The 21,610-nt window shown below is 42.4% G+C and overlaps 1 protein-coding gene across 1 annotated transcript; it reads left to right on the forward strand.

Moving 5' to 3' along the window:
* The first annotated feature begins 2,495 nt into the window (after window positions 1–2,495).
* LOC115226227 (structure-specific endonuclease subunit slx1) lies at window positions 2,496–19,968 on the forward strand. The gene is made up of 7 exons (XM_029797250.2): window positions 2,496–2,650; window positions 6,911–7,124; window positions 9,448–9,499; window positions 14,763–15,098; window positions 16,930–17,130; window positions 17,587–17,689; window positions 18,696–19,968. Exons 2-6 carry the CDS (start codon window positions 6,943–6,945, stop codon window positions 17,653–17,655), a joined length of 840 nt encoding a protein of 279 aa, XP_029653110.1. The 5' UTR covers window positions 2,496–2,650; window positions 6,911–6,942; the 3' UTR covers window positions 17,656–17,689; window positions 18,696–19,968.
* Window positions 19,969–21,610: the final 1,642 nt, after the last annotated feature.

Below are 21,610 nucleotides of genomic sequence, written 5' to 3' on the forward strand. Positions count from 1 at the left end.
AGATGCCACGCAGTGGGACTGAACCCGGAACCATGTGGTTGGTCAGCAAGCTACTTACCACACAGCCCCTCCTGCGCCTCCACACACCCCTCCTGCGCCTCCACACAGCCCCTCCTGCGCCTCCACACAGCCCCTCCTGCGCCTCCACACAGCCACGTTATTTAATTTTTTCTATATGGTATAATTTAATTATATCATTGTTATTTCATTAATGAATTGATAAAATGTGGTTCTTCTCTAATTTATATATATATATATATATTGGATCATCCCATAAATAATGTGGTTTTTCCAATTGCATGAGTCAGAAGAGGATGGGATAAACTATCTGCATCAACTTGCTTTGAAAGCAGGTAGTAATTTTCCCTTTTTCCTTATTCTTAGTGCAGTTCGATTTTAACAGTTATTTTTTCCAAGCTATAATGGAAGTGACAAAGGAGCATATTCGGCATATTTTGCTTAATGAGTTCAATAAAGGCAACAATGCAAAGGAAAGTGTGAGGAATATTAATGCAGTATATGGGGATCAGACAATAAGCATAAGCCAGTGTGAAAGGTGATTCCAGAAATTCCAAGCTGGAAACTACAGCCTAGAAGTTGAGCCTTGTCCTGGAAGATCTGTAGAGCTTGATGAGGATGTCTGACAAACCCTGGTGGAAGAAAATACCATCATAACTGTTGAGGAACTAGTAGAGAAGCTTGGATTTGGTCATTCAACTACTCATCGACACCAGCACTAGAAGAAAACGACCATCTTTGGTTCCAAGACGAAAGGTATTCTTCCATCAGGATAATGCTTGACCACATACAGCAAGGATGCCATTCCAAAGGCTGGAGCAGTTTCAGTGGGAACCGATGTCCCACCCACCATATTCGCTGGACATTGCCCCATCTGACTATCAGTTATTCAGCAGTCTTCAAAATCATTTGGATGGGAAAAATATGAATTCTCCAGACGAGGCCAGAAGAATATTTTTCATCATGGACAAGTGAATTTTGGAAGAGGGGCCTTGCAAGTCTCCTAAATAGATGGAAGAGCATTGTAGAAAATGAAGGAGAGTAAATTTCTGATTAAAAAAGAATTTTGTTTATCTTAATTTTAAAAAGTAAAAGAAATATAAAAAAAACGCATTATTTATGGAATAATCCAATATATACACACACATATATCATCACTTTAGTGACGATTGTACTTGTACCTTGTGATTTTAAATTGTGACTAAGCCACTTTTATAATTTATATATAAATAATAATAATAATAATAATAATCATCATCATCATCGTTTAACGTCCGTTCTCCATGCTAGCATGGGTTGGACGGTTCGACCAGGGATCTGGGAAGCCAGAAGGCTGCACCAGGCTCCAGTCTTATCTGGCAATGTTTTTTTACAGCTGGATGCCCTTCCTAACGCCAACCACTCCGTGAGTGTTAATAATAGTAATAATAATAATAATAATAATATGGGCTTTGTATATTTTACCCCAGTGTCACTTTGATGGCATGAACTGCTCTCTCACTCAATAATAATAATAATAATAATAATAATAATAATAATAATAATAATAATAAGCAAATCTGAGGTATTGAGCAGAATATTTGCTGTAGGCCATCTTTTATACCAAGACAAAACAATGTACATGATAACACTTCCAATCAGTTAAGATCAGAAGCCATGAGAGCCCCTGTTTGGAAGTGTTATCATGTACATTGTTTTGTCTTGGTATCAAAGATGGGTTTTACAGCAAATAGAGGATGTTCGGATGGAACTCAAGACCTCTTTGTTCACAGTGGAACTTGTAGAGACGTGCAATGGAAGGGAAGTAACTGTGTTGTTGCTTGCGACCGGAGAAGTGGAGAGGAGGAGTGCGGAGATGGGAGAAGGAGCAAAGAAGGAAGTAAAGGGGAGTAGAAAGGGAGAGGGACAGGGACAGGTACTCAGAGAGAGAGAGAGAGGTTGAGGGAGAGAGAGAGAGGTTGAGTCAGAAAGTGAGCGGAGAAGGAGAGAGAGAGAAATAGTGAGATCGATAGAGAGACACGGAGAGAAAGAGATAGGGTGAGGCAGAGACAGAGAGATTGTACAGTGGATGAGGAGGAGAGAGAGAGAAAGGCATATAGAAGATATGAGACAGAGAGAGAGAGGGAGAAACAGATAAACATAGAGAGAGAGAGAGAGAGAAAGACACAACCGGATAGTCCGACAGATACAAATATACAGTATATATATATATATTTCTTTACTACCCACAAGGACTAAACACAGAGGGGACAAACAAGGACAGACAAGGGTATTAAGTCGATTACATCGACCCCAGTGCGTAACTGGTACTTATTTAATCGACCCCCGAAGGATGAAGGCAAAGTCGACCTCAGAGGTGGAATTTGAACTCAGAACGTAACGACAGTATATGTATATGGCAAATCGAAAGATCACCTAATATATATATATACATATACACACAAACGGAAATTGAGGGAAAGACACAAAGAGAAAGGCAAAGCGAGAGAGAGGAGAGAGAGAGAGAGAAGCAGATAAATACATAAAGAGAGAGAAAAGGGAGACAGAACTCCCGCCAAATCGGTGTTTACGACCGAATCTTTCCCGTTGGAGCAGGAAATCTTCAACAGCCACTGGTTGTATATTACATTTGGTATGATTTGTATATTTCAAGTCTTTCTGTATATACACGTTGATGATATATTATAATGCATGCATATATATATATATACATCTTTATATCCATAACTATGTATAATGTTATATGAGGTTTTAAATATAATAATATTAGCATTCATTGAAGCTCTTGACATTTTAAAATCCGTTGTTATATATAATATATACTCACACACCACATTGCATTAATACACACACACATATATTTCGTTTCAGCACACGATCTCAGATCAAGTCACTCGCTATGCAAGTACATCTCCGTAATATATATATATATATATATACACACACACCCATTGCATTAATATAAACATTGATAATTCTAAACAATAGGCTCTGTATATATATATACACACACACACCCATTGCGTTAATATAACATTGATAATTCTAACAATAGGCTCTGTATATATATATATAAAATAAAATATTAGGGAATAAATTCAAACTTACAGGGAAAAATCAGATTTAGGATTGAATCCAATTTTATAGTAAAATATTAATTATCTTTTATTAAACTTTTAATACTTTTGATATATATTTAAAATAATATAAATAATTAACTTGTGTATTGGCTAAGTTTTTCATTGTTTGATTTGCCTAATAGTGGTTTTATCTCTAATTTAATATAATATATATATATATATATATATACATACACACGCACACATATCGCTCACACACACACACACATGATGGGCTTCTTTCAGTTTCCATCTACCAAACCCACTCACAAGGCTTTGGTTTCCCCGAGGCCCTAGCAGAAGACACTTGCCCAAGGTATCACACAAGTGGTGTGAACCCGGAAGCGTGTGGTTGGTAGCAAGCTACTTACCCCACAGCCACGCCGCACATATTTTCAATTCCACTTAATTATTATTTTTGAATTTAAACAAAAAAAAAAAGAAACTTAGATACTTAACAATCGACTGAAATTGAACTTTTAGGGTTTTTTTTTTAGTTTCATTAATTTCTGTGAAGAAAAACACAACAAAACAACGCGAAGTTTAAAAAGACGGAACTCAGAATTTAGGCAAAACGATACGATTTTTGTATATTTTGTCTGTCGGGCAAGAATTTTAATGTTTAGAGAGAGGAAGGTTGATAAGGGTAGCTTTTGAAGAGATGGATGGAAGCACTCCGTCGGTTACGACGACGAGGGTTCCGGTTGATCCGATCAACGGAACAGCCTGCTCGCGAAATTAACGTGTAAGTGGCTGAGCACTCCACAGACACGTGTACACTTCACGTAGTTCTCGGGGATATTCAGCGTGACACAGAGAGTGACAAGGCCGGCCCTTTGAAATGGAAGCACTCCGTCAGTTACGACGACGAGGGTTCCGGTTGATCCGAATCAACGGAACAGCCTGCTCGTGAAATTAACGTGTAAGTGGCTGAGCACTCCACAGACACGTGCACCCTTAACGTAGTTCTCGGGATATTCAGCGTGACACAGAGAGTGACAAGGCCGGCCCTTTGAAATACAGGTACAACAGAAACAGGAAGTAAGAGTGAGAGAAAGTTGTGGTTAAGGAGTACAGCAGGGATCACCACCATCCCCTGCCGGAGCCTCGTGGAGCTTTAGGTGTTTTCGCTCAATAAACACTCACAACGCCCGGTCTGGGAATCGAAACCGCGATCTTATGACCACGAGTCCGCTGCCCTAACCACTGGGCCATTGCGCCTCCACAGCTTTTGAAGAACGTTCTAGGTGGAGGTTAAGAAGCTTGCTTCTCAACTACATAGTTCCGGGTTCAGTCCCACAGCGTGGCACCTTGGACCAACCCTAACCCGAGCGTGGCATCTTCTGCTATAATCCTGGACTGACCAAAGCCTTGTGAGTGGATTTGATAGACGGAAACTGAAAGAAGCCCGCTGTTATCACCATCATCATTATCATCGTCCTTTAGTAAATGTTTTGGCATTCCTTCGATATAACTCGACAAAAATCAAAACACTTTTACTTCGGGTATTTCCGTGGAAGCGAATGACAGTTTGATTCTGTTTTTCTGTTTGGAAATTTGTGGATTTTACATACACACCTGAAACAGGGAAGAACAAATATACTCTTTTTACTCTTTTACTGGTTTCAGTCATTTGACTGCGGCCATGCTGGAGCACCGTCTTTAGTCGAGCAAATCGACCCCCCGGACTTATTCTTTGGAAGCCCAGTACTTATTCTATTGGTCTCTTTCGCCGAACCGCTAAGTGACGGGGACGTAAACACACCAGCATCGGTTGTCAAGCAATGCTAGGGGGACAAACACAGACACGAACATATATATATATATATATATATACGACAGGCTTCTTTCAGTTTCCGTCTACCAAATCCACTCACAAGGCATTGGTCGGCCCGAGGCTTTAGTAGAAAACACTTGCCCAAGATGCCACGCAGTGGGACTGAACCCGGAACCATGTGGTTGGTAAACAAGCTACTTACCACACAGCCACACCTGTGCCTTTGCTAATATGCAAAGCTTTCTTTTTTCTTCAAGTTAAAAATGAAACATTGATGGCATAATTTCGTTACATCTATATTCCAAAACCCACGGAAAAACCCGAAGTGAAATGTTTTGGTTTTGTCGAGTTATATCGAAAGAATGCCAATGTTTTTCATGCTGGCATGGGTTGGACGGTTTGACAGGCTCAGGCAGGTCAGATAATTGTGTTCAGTTTTGTGGTACTACCATGAGTGAGGTACCCTAACTGCTTGCAAGACGGGACCTCTCGATTGATGTGAGGATTGGCTGATCATTGCTTACAACACATCTTATGTTTTTTTTTGTTTTGTTTTTCAACTCTTGACAACTATCAGACCAAAACAGTTGTGAGTCCCTTTTTTTGTTGACCCCTTATACTTTGCAACACAAGTTCCCTTCATTGAGCTCATGACTGAATGGTCATTGTTACAACACATCTTTTTCCCTTCATCTTTCTACTGCTTTCAGACTAAAACAGCTGCATCCACCCTCTATTTTTTGACCCCTGGTACCTTGAAAGACAGGACCCCTTCTACAGCCTTCAGACTAAAACAGATGCATCCACCCTCTTTTTTTTGACTCCTGGTACCTTGAAAGACAGGACCCCTTCTACAGCCTTCAGACTAAAACAGATGCATCCACACTCTTTTTTTGACCCCTGGAACCTTGAAAGACAGGGCCCCTTCTACACAGCCTTCAGACTAAAACAGATGCATCCATCCACCCTCTTTTTTTGACCCCTGGTACCTTGAAAGACAGGACCCCTTCTACAGCTTCAGACTAAAACAGATGCATCCACCCTCTTTTTTTGACCCCTGGAACCTTGAAAGACAGGGCCCCTTCTACAGCCTTCAGACTAAAACAGATGCATCCACCCTCTTTTTTTTGACCCCTGGAACCTTGAAAGACAGGGCCCTTTCTACAGCCTTCAGACTAAAACAGATGCATCCACCCTCTTTTTTTTGACCCCCTGGTACCTTGAAAGACAGGACCCCTTCTACAGCCTTCAGACTAAAACAGATGCATCCACCCTCTTTTTTGAGACCCTGGAACCTTGAAAGACAGGGCCCCTTCTACAGCCTTCAGACTAAAACAGATGCATCCACCCTCTTTTTTTTGACCCCTGGTACCTTGAAAGACAGGACCCCTTCTACAGCCTTCAGACTAAAACAGATGCATCCACCCTCTTTTTTTGACCCCTGGAACCTTGAAAGACAGGGCCCCTTCTACAGCCTTCAGACTAAAACAGATGCATCCACCCTCTTTTTTTTGACCCCTGGTACCTTGAAAGACAGGACCCCTTCTACAGCCTTCAGACTAAAACAGATGCATCCACCCTCTTTTTTTGACCCCTGGAACCTTGAAAGACAGGGCCCCTTCTACAGCCTTCAGACTAAAACAGATGCATCCACCCTCTTTTTTTGACCCCTGGAACCTTGAAAGACAGGGCCCCTTCTACAGCCTTCAGACTAAAACAGATGCATCCACCCTCTTTTTTTTGACCCCTGGTACCTTGAAAGACAGGACCCCTTGACTGATGTGATGGCATGATGGTTGTGTTACACCACACCCCATATCTCTTTCTTTTCTCCATCTCTTTACTACTTTCAGATCAAAACAGCCCCCCCCCACTTTTGTCCCCCCCCCCCAAAGCATGCAAAGCATGACCCCTTGATTGATGTGATGATCGAATGACCTTGGTTACGACACATCTCATATCTTTTCTCTTATATTCATTTCTCTACTACTTTCAGACCGAAACAGTCGCAGCCCCTTAACTATCGTCATGGAAGAGTCCCCGGATGAAATTGAAGATTTCTATGGGGTCTATCTTCTTTACAACATCAACCCGGCGTATAGGGACCGAGTCTACATTGGATACACCGTCGATCCGAACAGACGTGTCCGGCAGCACAACAGTGGAAAGCAGGCTGGTGGCGCCTGGAAGACGCATGGACGTGGCCCATGGTGAGAGATTTTATGGATTTTGTGTGGATTTTGAATAAGCTTTCAGGTTGCTTATTGCGATAGGTAAACAAGTGTTCCTATTAGTAACCAGTCTCCAATAGGCCAATCATGTATTTATATATATATATATATATATGGCGGTGCCCCAGCATGGCCACAGCTCGTGAGCTGAAACTAGATAAAATTTTTTTCAAAAAATATATATATATATACTCTTTTACTTGTTTCAGTCATTTGACTGCAGCCATGCTGGAGCACTGCCTTTAATCGAGCAACTCGACCCCGGGACTTATTCTTTTGTAAGCCCAGTACTTTTTCTATCGGTCTCTTTTGCCGAACCGCTAAGTAACGGGGACGTAAACACGCCAGCATCGGTTGTCAAGCAATGCTAGGGGGACAAACACACACACACATATATATATATATATACGACGGGCTTCTTTTAAGTTTCCGTCTCACAAGGCTTTGGTCGACCCAAGGCTATAGTAGTAGACACTTGCCCAAGGTCCCACACAGTGGGACTGAACCCGGAACCATGTGGTTGGTAAACAAGCTACTTACCACACAGCCACTATATATATATATATACACACATATATATATAGTTCAAATTTATAGAAAAACAAAAGATGAAGACAAGTGTAATATTATTATTATTATTATTAAGGTGGTGAGCGGGCAGAATTGTTAGTACCCCATGCAAAGTGCTTAGTGGTATTCCACCAATTGCTACGTTCTGAGTTCAAATTCCACCAAGGTCGACTTAGCCTTTCATCTTTTTGGGGTCGATAAATTAAGTACCAGTGAAACACTGGGGTCGATTTAATCCACTAGTCCCCTCCACACAAAATTTCAGGCCTTGTACGTATATTAGAAAGGATTATTATTATTATTATTATTAATCTTTGTGGAGGTGCGTGGCTTAGTGGTTAGGGTGTCAGCATCATGATCGTAAGATTGTGGTTTCGATTCCTGGACCGGGCGACCCGTTGTGTTCTTGAGCATTCACTTTGCTCCAGTCCACTCAGCTGGCAAAAATGAGTAACGCTGCAATGGACTGGCGTCCCGTCCGGCTGGGGAACACATACGCCACAGAAACCAGGAAACTGGGCCCATGAGCCTGGCGAGGCTTTAAAAGGGCACATTTATTTTTCTGCGATGGACTGGCGTCCCGTCCAGCAGGGGAGAGCATACGCCATTGAAACCGGGCCCATGAGCCTGGCTAGGCTTTAAAAGGGCGCATTTATTTTTCTGCGATGGACTGGCGTCCCGTCCAGCAGGGGAGAGCATACGCCATTGAAACCGGGCCCATGAGCCTGGCTAGGCTTTAAAAGGGCGCATTTATTTTTCTGCGATGGACTGGCGTCCCGTCCAGCAGGGGAGAGCATACGCCATTGAAACCGGGCCCATGAGCCTGGCTAGGCTTTAAAAGGGCGCATTTATTTTTCTGCGATGGACTGGCGTCCCGTCCAGCAGGGGAGAGCATACGCCATTGAAACCGGGCCCATGAGCCTGGCTAGGCTTTAAAAGGGCGCATTTATTTTTCTGTGATGGACTGGCGTCCCGTCCAGCAGGGGAGAGCATACGCCATTGAAACCAGGCCCATGAGCCTGGCTAGGCTTTAAAAGGGCACATTTATTTTTCTGCGATGGACTGGCGTCCCGTCCAGCAGGGGAGAGCATACGCCATTGAAACCGGGCCCATGAGCCTGGCTAGGCTTTAAAAGGGCGCATTTATTTTTCTGTGATGGACTGGCGTCCCGTCCAGCAGGGGAGAGCATACGCCATTGAAACCAGGCCCATGAGCCTGGCTAGGCTTTAAAAGGGCACATTTATTTTTCTGCGATGGACTGGCATCCCGTCCAGCTGGGGAATGCATACGCCATGGAAACCGGGTCCATGAGCCTGGCTAGGCTTTAAAAGGGTGCATTTATTCTTCTGCGATGGACTGGCGTCCCGTCCAGCAGGGGAGAGCATACGCCATTGAAACCGGGCCCATGAGCCTGGCTAGGCTTTAAAAGGGCGCATTTATTTTTCTGCGATGGACTGGCATCCCGTCCAGCAGGGGAAAGCATACGCCACAGAAACCGGGAAACTGGGCCTTAATCTTATCCTTTTTATTTGATGGGTCGGGTGGGTAGGGTGTCGTCAGATAAAATGGTCTTCATTTATTAAATTAATCAGTTTGTCTGAGAAGGCATCATCCTGTTTTATATGAACTAACGAGCTGGTAGTCATTACAGAAGATAACAAAGTAATATTTGTCTCATACTTATTAACCTTAACAACTCACCCCTTTCTTTTCTTTTTCTCCTGTCCCCTAGGGAGATGGTGTTAATTGTCCATGGTTTCCCCAATAATATTTCAGCTTTGAGGGTAAGTAACCTTCCAACGTTTTGTTATTTCTGTGCGCCCTGTGTCTTCACTAATTTAGGGTCACACATCATTGCCGAGTCCTTTGAGGCCCTTGTGAGCTACTTTACCATAGCCTCTGGTATACAAGTTGAACCCTTGAAACCAAAATTTACAGCCCAGAGAAGGCAGGTTGACTTGAGTACCAAGATAACTTTGGAGGGCCAAAAACTCCATGTGAAATGGAGCAGGATTTGGGAAAGATATGTAAACATTCCAATATGTGGAGGCACAAGGCCTAGTGGTTAGAGCAGCAGACTCGCAGTCAAGGGATCGTGGGTTCAAATCTCAGACCGGGTACATATTTATGAGCGAAATACCTAAGCTCCATGCAGCTCTGGCAGAAGGTAATGGCGAACTTCTGCTGACTCTTTTGCCACAACTTTCTCTCACTCTTTCCTCCTGCGTCTTGCAGCAACCTTCCTTGTTGTTTAGCCCCAGGTCACTCCTGATCCAGCAGACCTATGATCAGAGATGTTCCAGCTGTGACCATCCTGTCTTTTATTCAGGCATAGTGTATCTAGGACTACATCATCTAACGTGTCCTTCCTTGCTTAGCCCCAGGTCACTCCTGATCCAGCAGACCTATGATCAGAGATGTTCCAGCTGTGACCATCCTGTCTTTTATTCAGGCATAGTGTATCTAGGACTACATCATCTAACGTGTCCTTCCTTGCTTAGCCCTAGGTCAGTCCTGATCCAGCAGACCTATGATCAGAGATGTTCCAGCTGTGACCATCCTGTCTTTTATTCAGGCATAGTGTATCTAGGACTACATTATCTAACGTGTCCTTCCTTGCTTAGCCCCAGGTCACTCCTGATCCAGCAGACCTATGATCAGAGATGTTCCAGCTGTGACCATCCTGTCTTTTATTCAGACATAGTGTATCTAGGACTACATTATCTAATGTATCCTTCTTTCTTTTTGTTGTTTAGCCCCAGGTCAGTCCTGATCCGGCAGACCTATGATCAAAGATGTTCCAGCTGTGACCATCCTGTCTTTTATTCAGGCATAGTGTATCTAGGACTACGTTATCTAATGTGTCCTTCCTTGCTTAGCCCCAGATCAGTCCTGATCCGGCAGACCTATGGTCAAAGATGTTCCAACTGTGACCATCCTGTCTTTTATTCAGACATAGTGTATCTAGGACTACATTATCTAATGTATCCTTCTTTCTTTTTGTTGTTTAGCCCCAGGTCAGTCCTGATCCGGCAGACCTATGATCAAAGATGTTCCAACTGTGACCATCCTGTCTTTTATTCAGGCATAGTGTATCTAGGACTACATTATCTAATGTGTCCTTCCTTGTTGTTTAGCCCCAGGTCAGTCCTGATCCGGCAGACCTATGATCAAAGATATTCCAGCTGTGACCATCCTGTCTTTTATTCAGACATAGTGTATCTAGGACTACATTATCTAATGTGTCCTTCCTTGTTGTTTAGCCCCAGGTCAGTCCTGATCCAGCAGACCTATGATCAAAGATGTTCCAGCTGTGACCATCCTGTCTTTTATTCAGGCATAGTGTATCTAGGACTACATTATCTAATGTGTCCTTCCTTGCTTAGCCCCAGGTCAGTCCTGATCCAGACAGACCTATGATCAAGATGTTCCAGCTGTGACCATCCTGTCTTTTTTCAGGCATAGTGTATCTAGGACTACATTATCTAATGTGTCCTTCCTTGCTTAGCCCCAGGTCACCCTGATCCAGACAGACCTATGATCAGAGATGTTCCAGCTGTGACCATCCTGTCTTTTATTCAGGCATAGTGTATCTAGGACTACATTATCTAATGTGTCCTTCCTTGTTGTTTAGCCCCAGGTCAGTCCTGATCCGGCAGACCTATGATCAAAGATGTTCCAGCTGTGACCATCCTGTCTTTTATTCAGACATAGTGTATCTAGGACTACATTATCTAATGTGTCCTTCCTTGTTGTTTAGCCCCAGGTCAGTCCTGATCCGGCAGACCTATGATCAAAGATATTCCAGCTGTGACCATCCTGTCTTTTATTCAGACATAGTGTATCTAGGACTACATTATCTAATGTGTCCTTCCTTGTTGCTTAGCCCCAGGTCACTCCTGATCCAGCAGACCAATGATCAAAGATGTTCCAGCTGTGACCATCCTGTCTTTTATTCAGGCATAGTGTATCTAGGACTACATCATCTAACGTGTCCTTCCTTGCTTAGCCCCAGGTCACTCCTGATCCAGCAGACCTATGATCAGAGATGTTCCAGCTGTGACCATCCTGTCTTTTATTCAGGCATAGTGTATCTAGGACTACATTATCTAATGTCTCCTTCCTTGTTGATTAGCCCCAGGTCACTCCTGATCCAGACAGACCTATGATCAGAGATGTTCCAGCTGTGACCATCCTGTCTTTTATTCAGGCATAGTGTATCTAGGACTACATTATCTAATGTATCCTTCCTTGTTTCTGTTGTTTAGCCCCAGGTCAGTCCTGATCCGGCAGACCTATGATCAAAGATGTTCCAACTGTGACCATCCTGTCTTTTATTCAGGCATAGTGTATCTAGGACTACGTTATCTAATGTGTCCTTCCTTGCTTAGCCCCAGGTCAGTCCTGATCCGGCAGACCTATGATCAAAGATATTCCAGCTGTGACCATCCTGTCTTTTATTCAGACATAGTGTATCTAGGACTACATTATCTAATGTGTCCTTCCTTGTTGTTTAGCCCCAGGTCAGTCCTGATCCAGCAGACCTATGATCAAAGATGTTCCAGTTGTAACCATCCTGTCTTTTATTCAGGCATAGTGTATCTAGGACTACATTATCTAATGTATCCTTCTTTCTTTTGTTGTTTATAGCCCAGGTCAGTCCTGATCCGGCAGACCTATGATCAAAGATGTTCCAACTGTGACCATCCTGTCTTTTATTCAGGCATAGTGTATCTAGGACTACGTTATCTAATGTGTCCTTCCTTGCTTAGCCCCAGTCAGTCCTGATCCGGCAGACCTATGATCAAAGATATTCCAGCTGTGACCATCCTGTCTTTTTTTCAGACATAGTGTATCTAGGACTACATTATCTAATGTGTCCTTCCTTGTTGTTTAGCCCCAGGTCAGTCCTGATCCAGCAGACCTATGATCAAAGATGTTCCAGTTGTAACCATCCTGTCTTTTATTCAGGCATAGTGTATCTAGGACTACATTATCTAATGTGTCCTTCCTTGTTGTTGTTGTTTAGTCCCAGGTCGGTCCTGATCCAGCAGACCTATGATCAAAGATATTCCAGCTGTGACCATTCTGTTTTGTATTCAGCATAGTGTATCTAGGACTACATCATCTAACGTGTCCTTCCTTGCTTCCCCAGGTCACTCCTGATCCAGACAGACCTATGATCAGAGATGTTCCAGCTGTGACCATCCTGTCTTTTATTCAGGCATAGTGTATCTAGGACTACATCATCTAACGTGTCCTTCCTTGCTTAGCCCCAGGTCACTCCTGATCCAGACAGACCTATGATCAGAGATGTTCCAGCTGTGACCATCCTGTCTTTTATTCAGGCATAGTGTATCTAGGACTACATTATCTAATGTGTCCTTCCTTGTTGTTTAGCCCCAGGTCAGTCCTGATCCGGCAGACCTATGATCAAAGATATTCCAGCTGTGACCATCCTGTCTTTATCAGACATAGTGTATCTAGGACTACATTATCTAATGTGTCCTTCCTTGTTGTTTAGCCCCAGGTCAGTCCTGATCCGCAGACCTATGATCAAAGATATTCCAGCTGTGACCATCCTGTCTTTTATTCAGACATAGTGTATCTAGGACTACATTATCTAATGTGTCCTTCCTTGTTGCTTAGCCCCAGGTCACTCCTGATCCAGCAGACCATGATCAAAGATGTTCCAGCTGTGACCATCCTGTCTTTTATTCAGGCATAGTGTATCTAGGACTACATCATCTAACGTGTCCTTCCTTGCTTAGCCCGGGTCACTCCTGATCCAGCAGACCTATGATCAGAGATGTTCCAGCTGTGACCATCCTGTCTTTTATTCAGGCATAGTGTATCTAGGACTACATTATCTAATGTCTCCTTCCTTGTTGATTAGCCCCAGGTCACTCCTGATCCAGACAGACCTATGATCAAGATGTTCCAGCTGTGACCATCCTGTCTTTTATTCAGGCATAGTGTATCTAGGACTACATTATCTAATGTATCCTTCCTTGTTTCTTTGTTTAGCCCCAGGTCAGTCCTGATCCGGCAGACCTATGATCAAAGATGTTCCAACTGTGACCATCCTGTCTTTTATTCAGGCATAGTGTATCTAGGACTACGTTATCTAATGTGTCCTTCCTTGCTTAGCCCCAGGTCAGTCCTGATCCGGCAGACCTATGATCAAAGATATTCCAGCTGTGACCATCCTGTCTTTTATTCAGACATAGTGTATCTAGGACTACATTATCTAATGTGTCCTTCCTTGTTGTTTAGCCCCAGGTCAGTCCTGATCCAGCAGACCTATGATCAAAGATGTTCCAGTTGTAACCATCCTGTCTTTTATTCAGGCATAGTGTATCTAGGACTACATTATCTAATGTATCCTTCTTTCTTTTTGTTGTTTAGCCCCAGGTCAGTCCTGATCCGGCAGACCTATGATCAAAGATGTTCCAACTGTGACCATCCTGTCTTTTATTCAGGCATAGTGTATCTAGGACTACGTTATCTAATGTGTCCTTCCTTGCTTAGCCCCAGGTCAGTCCTGATCCGGCAGACCTATGATCAAAGATATTCCAGCTGTGACCATCCTGTCTTTTATTCAGACATAGTGTATCTAGGACTACATTATCTAATGTGTCCTTCCTTGTTGTTTAGCCCCAGGTCAGTCCTGATCCAGCAGACCTATGATCAAAGATGTTCCAGTTGTAACCATCCTGTCTTTTATTCAGGCATAGTGTATCTAGGACTACATTATCTAATGTGTCCTTCCTTGTTGTTGTTGTTTAGTCCCAGGTCGGTCCTGATCCAGCAGACCTATGATCAAAGATATTCCAGCTGTGACCATTCTGTTTTGTATTCAGGCATAGTGTATCTAGGACTACATTATCTAATGTATCTTCTGTTGTTTAAGCTGGTAATATGTAATTTGATAGAGATTTAGCTGTTATTTCTAGCAAGTCAAATGACTGTATACAGCTCCTGTCATTGGCTCGGTGTTGCTGTTGTTGTTGTTGTTGTTCTCATCTTGTTCTCTTCTTGTTCCAGTTTGAATGGGCCTGGCAACATCCGACCAAGTCCCGCCGTCTCAAGCATCTCCCTGCCAAAAAGAGTTTCGAATTGATGTACTCTTATCGTCTGCGGGTCCTCGGCGAGATGCTGCGTGTGGGGCCCTGGAAGCGTCTCCCGTTGACGATCCGATGGTTGAAACAGGAGTATCAGAGGGAGTTTCCTCCCAAACTCCTCCCTCCGACGCACATGCCCATCGTATACGGCCCCGTACAGAGCAGGAAGATCCCCAGAAGCAAGACGTCGACCCCTGCGGATACTGAAGGCCTAGACGTGAAATTGAACACCTGCTCAGTGTGTCGCGAACTGATTGTGGTAAGTTTTGATGGAGTTTCTTGTTTTATATTTTGAGTAGCGATTAATGTGTTTCCTCCTTAACATGGAGGATCAAAGGCAATCCAACTGTGGCTATTTAGTCTTACTGACTCTTTACTCTCTTTTTACTCTTTTACTTGTTTCAGTCATTTGACTGCGGCCATGCTGGAGCACCGCCTTTAGTCGAGCAACTCGACCCCGGGACTTATTCTTTGTAAGCCCAGTACTTATTCTATCGGTCTCTTTTGCCGAACCGCTAAGTGACGGGGACGTAAACACACCACCATCGGTTGTCAAGCAATGCTAGGGGGACAAACACAGACACACAAACACACACATGCATATATATATACGACAGGCTTCTTTCAGTTTCCGTCTACCAAATCCACTCACAAGGCATTGGTCGGCCCGAGGCTATTGTAGAAGACACTTGCCCAAGGTGCCGCGCAGTGGACTGAACCCGGAACCATGTGGTTGGTAAACAAGCTACTTACCACACAGCCACTCCTGCGCCTGTCTGTAACATTTAAATATTGTCCCTAAGAGTTTTCCAGTTCTTAACCACTACGCCATATGCCCATGGGAATATGGCATACTGGCTAAGAGCACGGGCTACCAACCCCAAGATTCTGAGTTCGATTCCAGGCAGTGACCTGAACAACAACTATTTTCTGGTAGGTTCTTTCATTTTAATACTTTATCCACCATGTTACGTTTTTTTTTTTATTGCCATTTTATTCCATTTCATTTAATTAGCTCCTTTATTATCGTCCCAGTTGCCCTGTTTTATTGCCACTATTTCTTTAAAAAATTTCTTTTATGACCAATCTCATTAAGTATTCCATTAACTATTTCACAAGTTATTTTATTACCAGGTTTTATTTGCTTCTGTTAGCTACACACGTACAAAGAACTTCGGTGTCATTAATATCACTATCCGTTTGCCTAGAAAGAAACATCTAAGGCGGCCAGCAGGCAGAATCATTAGCACAGCGGTAAAAATGCATAGCAGCATTTCGCCTGTTTTTACGTTCTGAGTTCAAATTCTGCCAAGGTCGATTTTGCCTTTTATCCTCACGGGGTCAATGAATTAAGTACCAGTGAAATATCTGGGCCAATGTAATGGACTAGTCTTCTCCCCACAAATTTCGGACCTTGTGTCTATAGTAAAAAGGGTTATTATCCCTATCCGTTTCCCTAATTCTTTGCCTAGAAAGAAGTATCCAAGGGCCGTTGCTAGAGAGGATTTGCAGCCCAAAAAGAAACAATGTAGGCGCAGGAGGGGCTGTGTGGTAAGTAGCTTACTTACAAACCACATGGTTCCAGGTTCAGTCCCACTGCGTGGCACCTTGGGCAAGTGTCTTCTACTGGCTAAGAGCGCGGGGTACTAACCCCAAGATTCTGAGTTTGATTCCAGGTAGTGACCTGAACAACAGCAACAACAACACCACCATGACCACCACCACCACCAACAACAACAACTCAGCAGAGCCATGTAGTTAGAAAGCAAACATCTTACCAGACTTAGCGGTTCAGCAAAAGAGACCGATAGAATAAGTACTAGGCTTACAAAGAATAAGTCCTGGGGTCGAGTTGCTCGATTAAAGGCGGTGCTCCAGCATGGCCGCAGTCAAATGACTGAAACGAGTAAAAGAGAGAATTGCTAGATCCGTCTCTCCATGTCCAATTTCAGATACATCCCTCACCATCTTTATCTTGTCACTCTCAATTACTCTTTCATTATTTCGGGGTCGATAAATTAAGTACCAGTTACGCACTGGGGTCGATGTCATCGACTTAATAATGAAAAATTTTGACTTCTCGTTTACAGGATAATTTGGCCGAGCTGAAATGTCTCAGTTGTACGGCAAGGAGCCACATTACTTGCCTTGCTAAACATTTTCTCTCCAAGAACCTCCTCGAAGACACGCTGTCTATCTTACCTGTTGATGGTAACTGCCCCGTTTGTCACCAGGAACTCTTGTGGGGGGATCTGATACGACTCAAGAAAGGCTGCTACCAGGGTCTCACTGTAAGTATACAGATGTTATGGTAATTTTTGGTCGGGGTCTGTTTTTTCTTTTTTTATTTTCGTGGTTTTTGATGTAATACAGGTAGGGCTGAATTAAGGCCCTAAGCACTTAAAAGATTCCAGTGCCCCCATATATATCCAGCATGGCCGCAGTCAAATGACTGAAACAAGTAAAAGAGTAAAGAGAAAATCACTAGATCCGTCTTTCCATCCAATCCATACTTGCCACCCACCCTCTAATAATTCATCCCTGTGATATTATCACATCTTTCGTATTCAGTTTTCGCCAGCATCCTCGTGCATTCATTCATAATGTGCCACACGACCTCATCTTCATTATCACAAACCCTGCTCTTGTCATTTTCTGCTGTTACTGTTTTAATCCAATCAATGTCTGACACATTGAAAATCATTCTCTAATTTGTGTTTAATTTATATTTTGTTTTTGATTAATAGAAATCACAGGATGATGATGTTGATGATGATGGTGATGATTGGACCAATGCCCTCAGCCAAGCAATGTAAACACTTTCCCAGCCAACATACCAAACTAACTGATGTAAGTCTATTATTATTATTATTATTATTGAGTGAGAGAGCAGGTCGACTTCGCCTTTCATCCTTTTGGGGTTGATAAATTAAGTACCAGTTACGCACTGGGGTCGATATAATCGACTTAATCCGTTTGTCTGTCTTTGTTTGTCCCCTCTGTGTTTAGCCCCTTGTGGGTAATAAAGAAATAGGTATTTCGTCTGGCGTTACGTTCTAAGTTCAAATTCCGCCGAGGTCGACTTTGCCTTTCATCCTTTCGGGGTCGATAAATTAAGTACCAGTTATGCACTGGGGTCGATATAATTGACTTAATCCGTTTGTCTGTCCTTGTTTGTCCTCTCTGTGTTTAGCCCCTTGTGGGTAATAAAGAAATGAAGCAGCACGGAATTTTGTCAGGGAACAGGTCGCAGTCTTAAAGCGCCGAAAATATTTTGACAAATTAAATTTAAATGTTGAAGTAAATATAACGGTTTTTGTGTGTTTCTTAAATGGCTTACAAACACCTTCCACACTGCAATTGTATATATATATATATATATATATATACATACACACACGCACACACAACATACATGCATATATCACCGTGATCACTATGACCGACCAGGCTATCAGATGTTGCTACACATCGCTGATCACAATGCGCTTTGCATTGTTTTAGCCTTCAAATGACACCACCCCGCTGGCTAAGCGAGCAGGCCAACAGAAGAAAGAGTGAGAGAAAGTTGTGGCGAAAGAGTACAGCAGGGATCACCACCCCCTGCTGGAGCCTCGTGGAGTTTTAGGTGTCTTCGCTCAATAAACACTCACAACGCCCTGTCTGGGAATTGAAACTGTAATTCTATGACGAGTCCGCTACCCTAACCACTGGGCCATTGCACCTCAACACATGCATATATGGTGTCCCTAAAGTCTGCACACAAGAAATTTTCCTTAACTATATTTTTTTACCTTTATATTCTATATATTTTACCTGTATGTTTTTAACGTAAAATATTTTTTTGCCTCCACAGGTTAAATATGGTTTGCTGAAAGGAAAAAGAATTGGACTGGGACTTCTTAGTCGACATGAAGGACGACCATGTTGAAAGATAGCAGAGGTTTTTAATGCATATCACCTGAAGAAGATTCCACCTGGCTTTTCCATGGGGGCGAAGGGGGTCAATAGGTTTAAAGAAATGGGCAGTGTCGTGGACAAACCACATTCTTATTTCTTTACTACCCACAAGGGGCTAAACATAGAGGGGACAAACAAGGACAGACAAAGAGATTAAGTCGATTACATGAACCCCAGTGCGTAACTGGTGCTTAATTTATCGACCCCGAAAGGAAGACAGGCAAAGTCGACCTTGGCGGAATTTGAACTCAGAACGTAATGGCAGATGAAATACCGCTATGCATTTCGCCTGGTGTGCTAACGTTTCTGCCAGCTCGCCGCCTTGGTGCGGTATGGTTTGTGGAAAGCTCATGTGTTGGGGCTATTTTCCTTCGGCGAACATGTAGCTGGTGAGACTTATCTCGCCATGTCGAGAGACCAGTTAATGGCCCAACTTGAAAGATGAGGTGAAGGACTTTCTGAGTGGTTCCAACAGGATGGTGCCCCTGTCCACTTTGCCACAGTGGTAAGAGATTGGCTGAATGACAATTTCTCTAACTGGATTGGAAGGCATGGTCATATGAAATTTGTATCATAGAACCAGTGGGGGTGGTCTCAGATGGATTGGTATGAAAAAGGTTAAAGAAGCCATCAGCCAACATAGTCAAACCTGACCCATGCACATCTGCTGAAAGTCTATAACTGGTTTCACATGGCCCTTGGAGGGGCTATATAAAATTTTGTTAATATCTATCTGGAATAATCTGGCTGGACTTCCCAGCTTGAGCCAGTAGGGCTAAATCAAGGGGACAGTAAAAGGCCTGACAGTATGACCGTTTTCCTGTTCCGTGTGGTAGGCCCCTCATCTGGGATGTCAAATGATGTGACATCTTGGTTGCGACATGGTTTGTCCAGCAACCAACCCAGGCTGCGCTGCTCGTGAGGCTGAGAATAGCAAACCGTCCAGGCATCGGTCACTCTTTCCCATTCTGTCTGCCAAGACCAAGAAGCAGCCTGAATTACAGGAAACCATAGGTTCCTCACCTTAATGTAAAGTTACTCCTTTTATATTACTCTTTACTCTTTTACTTGTTTCAGTCATGTGACTGTGGCCATGCTGGAGCACCACTTTTAGTTGAGCAAATCAACCCCAGGACTTATTCTTTGTAAGTCTAGTACTTATTCTATCGGTCTCTTTTGCCGAACTGCTACGTTATGGGGACGTAAACACACCAGCATCGGTTGTCAAGGGATGGTAGGGGGACAAACACAGACACACAAACATATACACATACATACATATATATATATATATATACATATACATACATATATACAACGGGCTTGTTTCAGTTTCCGTCTACCAAATCCACTCACAAGGCTTTGGTCAGCCCGAGGCTAGAGTAGAAGATACTTGCCCAAGGTGCCACGCAGTGGGACTGAACCCGGAATCATGTGTTTGGTAAGCAAGCTACTTACCACACAGCCACTCCTGCACCTGTATATTTGTTTTATTTTTTTATTTATATCCGAATAAACACTTCTATAATACACAAAGTATTTATATTTTCTTTTGATACAATTGCTTTATAATATTCCATAAAAATATGAGGAAGTTTTTCAAACATTCAATGATTGAGGATCCACCCGAGAGAAAATAGGAACTGAAGGGGTCCATAGGTAAAAAAATGGGCAAGAACTACTGGTCTCTATAAACAGTACCCAGGGAAGCTATCTGCTATCTATGTTGTGTACACACAACCAATATGGTCCCTATATTACATACAGATGGTAACCTCTATTGAAGTGCACTGCTTGTTTCAATTATTTTAAAAATTATGAAGAAGGTAGTAAAATAACTCATTAATTAATCTGGTGTTTGGAACATAAATTAAGATGAAATTTTAATGGAAGGGGTTATTTAGGTCACTTTAACCCTTTTGTTACCAAACTAGCTGAAACCACCTCTGGCTCTGTAGTACAAATGTCTTGTTTTCATAAGTTTTAAAATAAAATCTTCCACCAAACCTTAGTCACAATTTATGTTCCTAACACTAGCTTAATAATAATTAAGTTATTTTGCTATATTCTTTGTGTAATTGAAAGAAACACAGAGCATCTCAACAGAAATATGGTAACAAAAGGGTTAAGATATATAATAGAGAAACAATTCTTAACCCTTTTGATACCAACCTGGTTGAAACCACCTCTGGCTCTGTAGTACAAATGTCTTGTTTTCATAAGTTTTGAATTAAAATCTTCCACCAAACCTTAGTCACAATTTATGTTCCTAACACTAGCTTAATGATGACTAAGTTATTTTACTAAATTCTTTGTTATATTTAAAATTGATTGAGAGAAACACAGAGCATCTCAACAGAAATATGGTAACAAAAGGGTTAAGATATATAATAGAGAAACAATTCTTAACCCTTTTGATACCAACCTGGTTGAAACCACCTCTGGCTCTGTAGTACAAATGTCTTGTTTTCATAAGTTTTGAATTAAAACCTTCCACCAAACCTTAGTCACAATTATGTTCCTAACACTAGCTTAATGATGACTAAGTTATTTTACTAAATTCTTTGTTATATTTAAAATTGATTGAAAGAAACACAGAGCATCTCAACAGAAATATGGTAACAAAAGGGTTAAGATATATAATAGAGAAACAATTCTTAACCCTTTTGATACCAACCTGGTTGAAACCACCTCTGGCTCTGTAGTACAAATGTCTTGTTTTCATAAGTTTTGAATTAAAATCTTCCACCAAACCTTAGTCACAATTTATGTTCCTAACACTAGCTTAATGATGACTAAGTTATTTTACTA

Source organism: Octopus sinensis, linkage group LG29 (genome assembly GCF_006345805.1).
Source record: "Octopus sinensis linkage group LG29, ASM634580v1, whole genome shotgun sequence".
Taxonomy (NCBI): domain Eukaryota; kingdom Metazoa; phylum Mollusca; class Cephalopoda; order Octopoda; family Octopodidae; genus Octopus; species Octopus sinensis.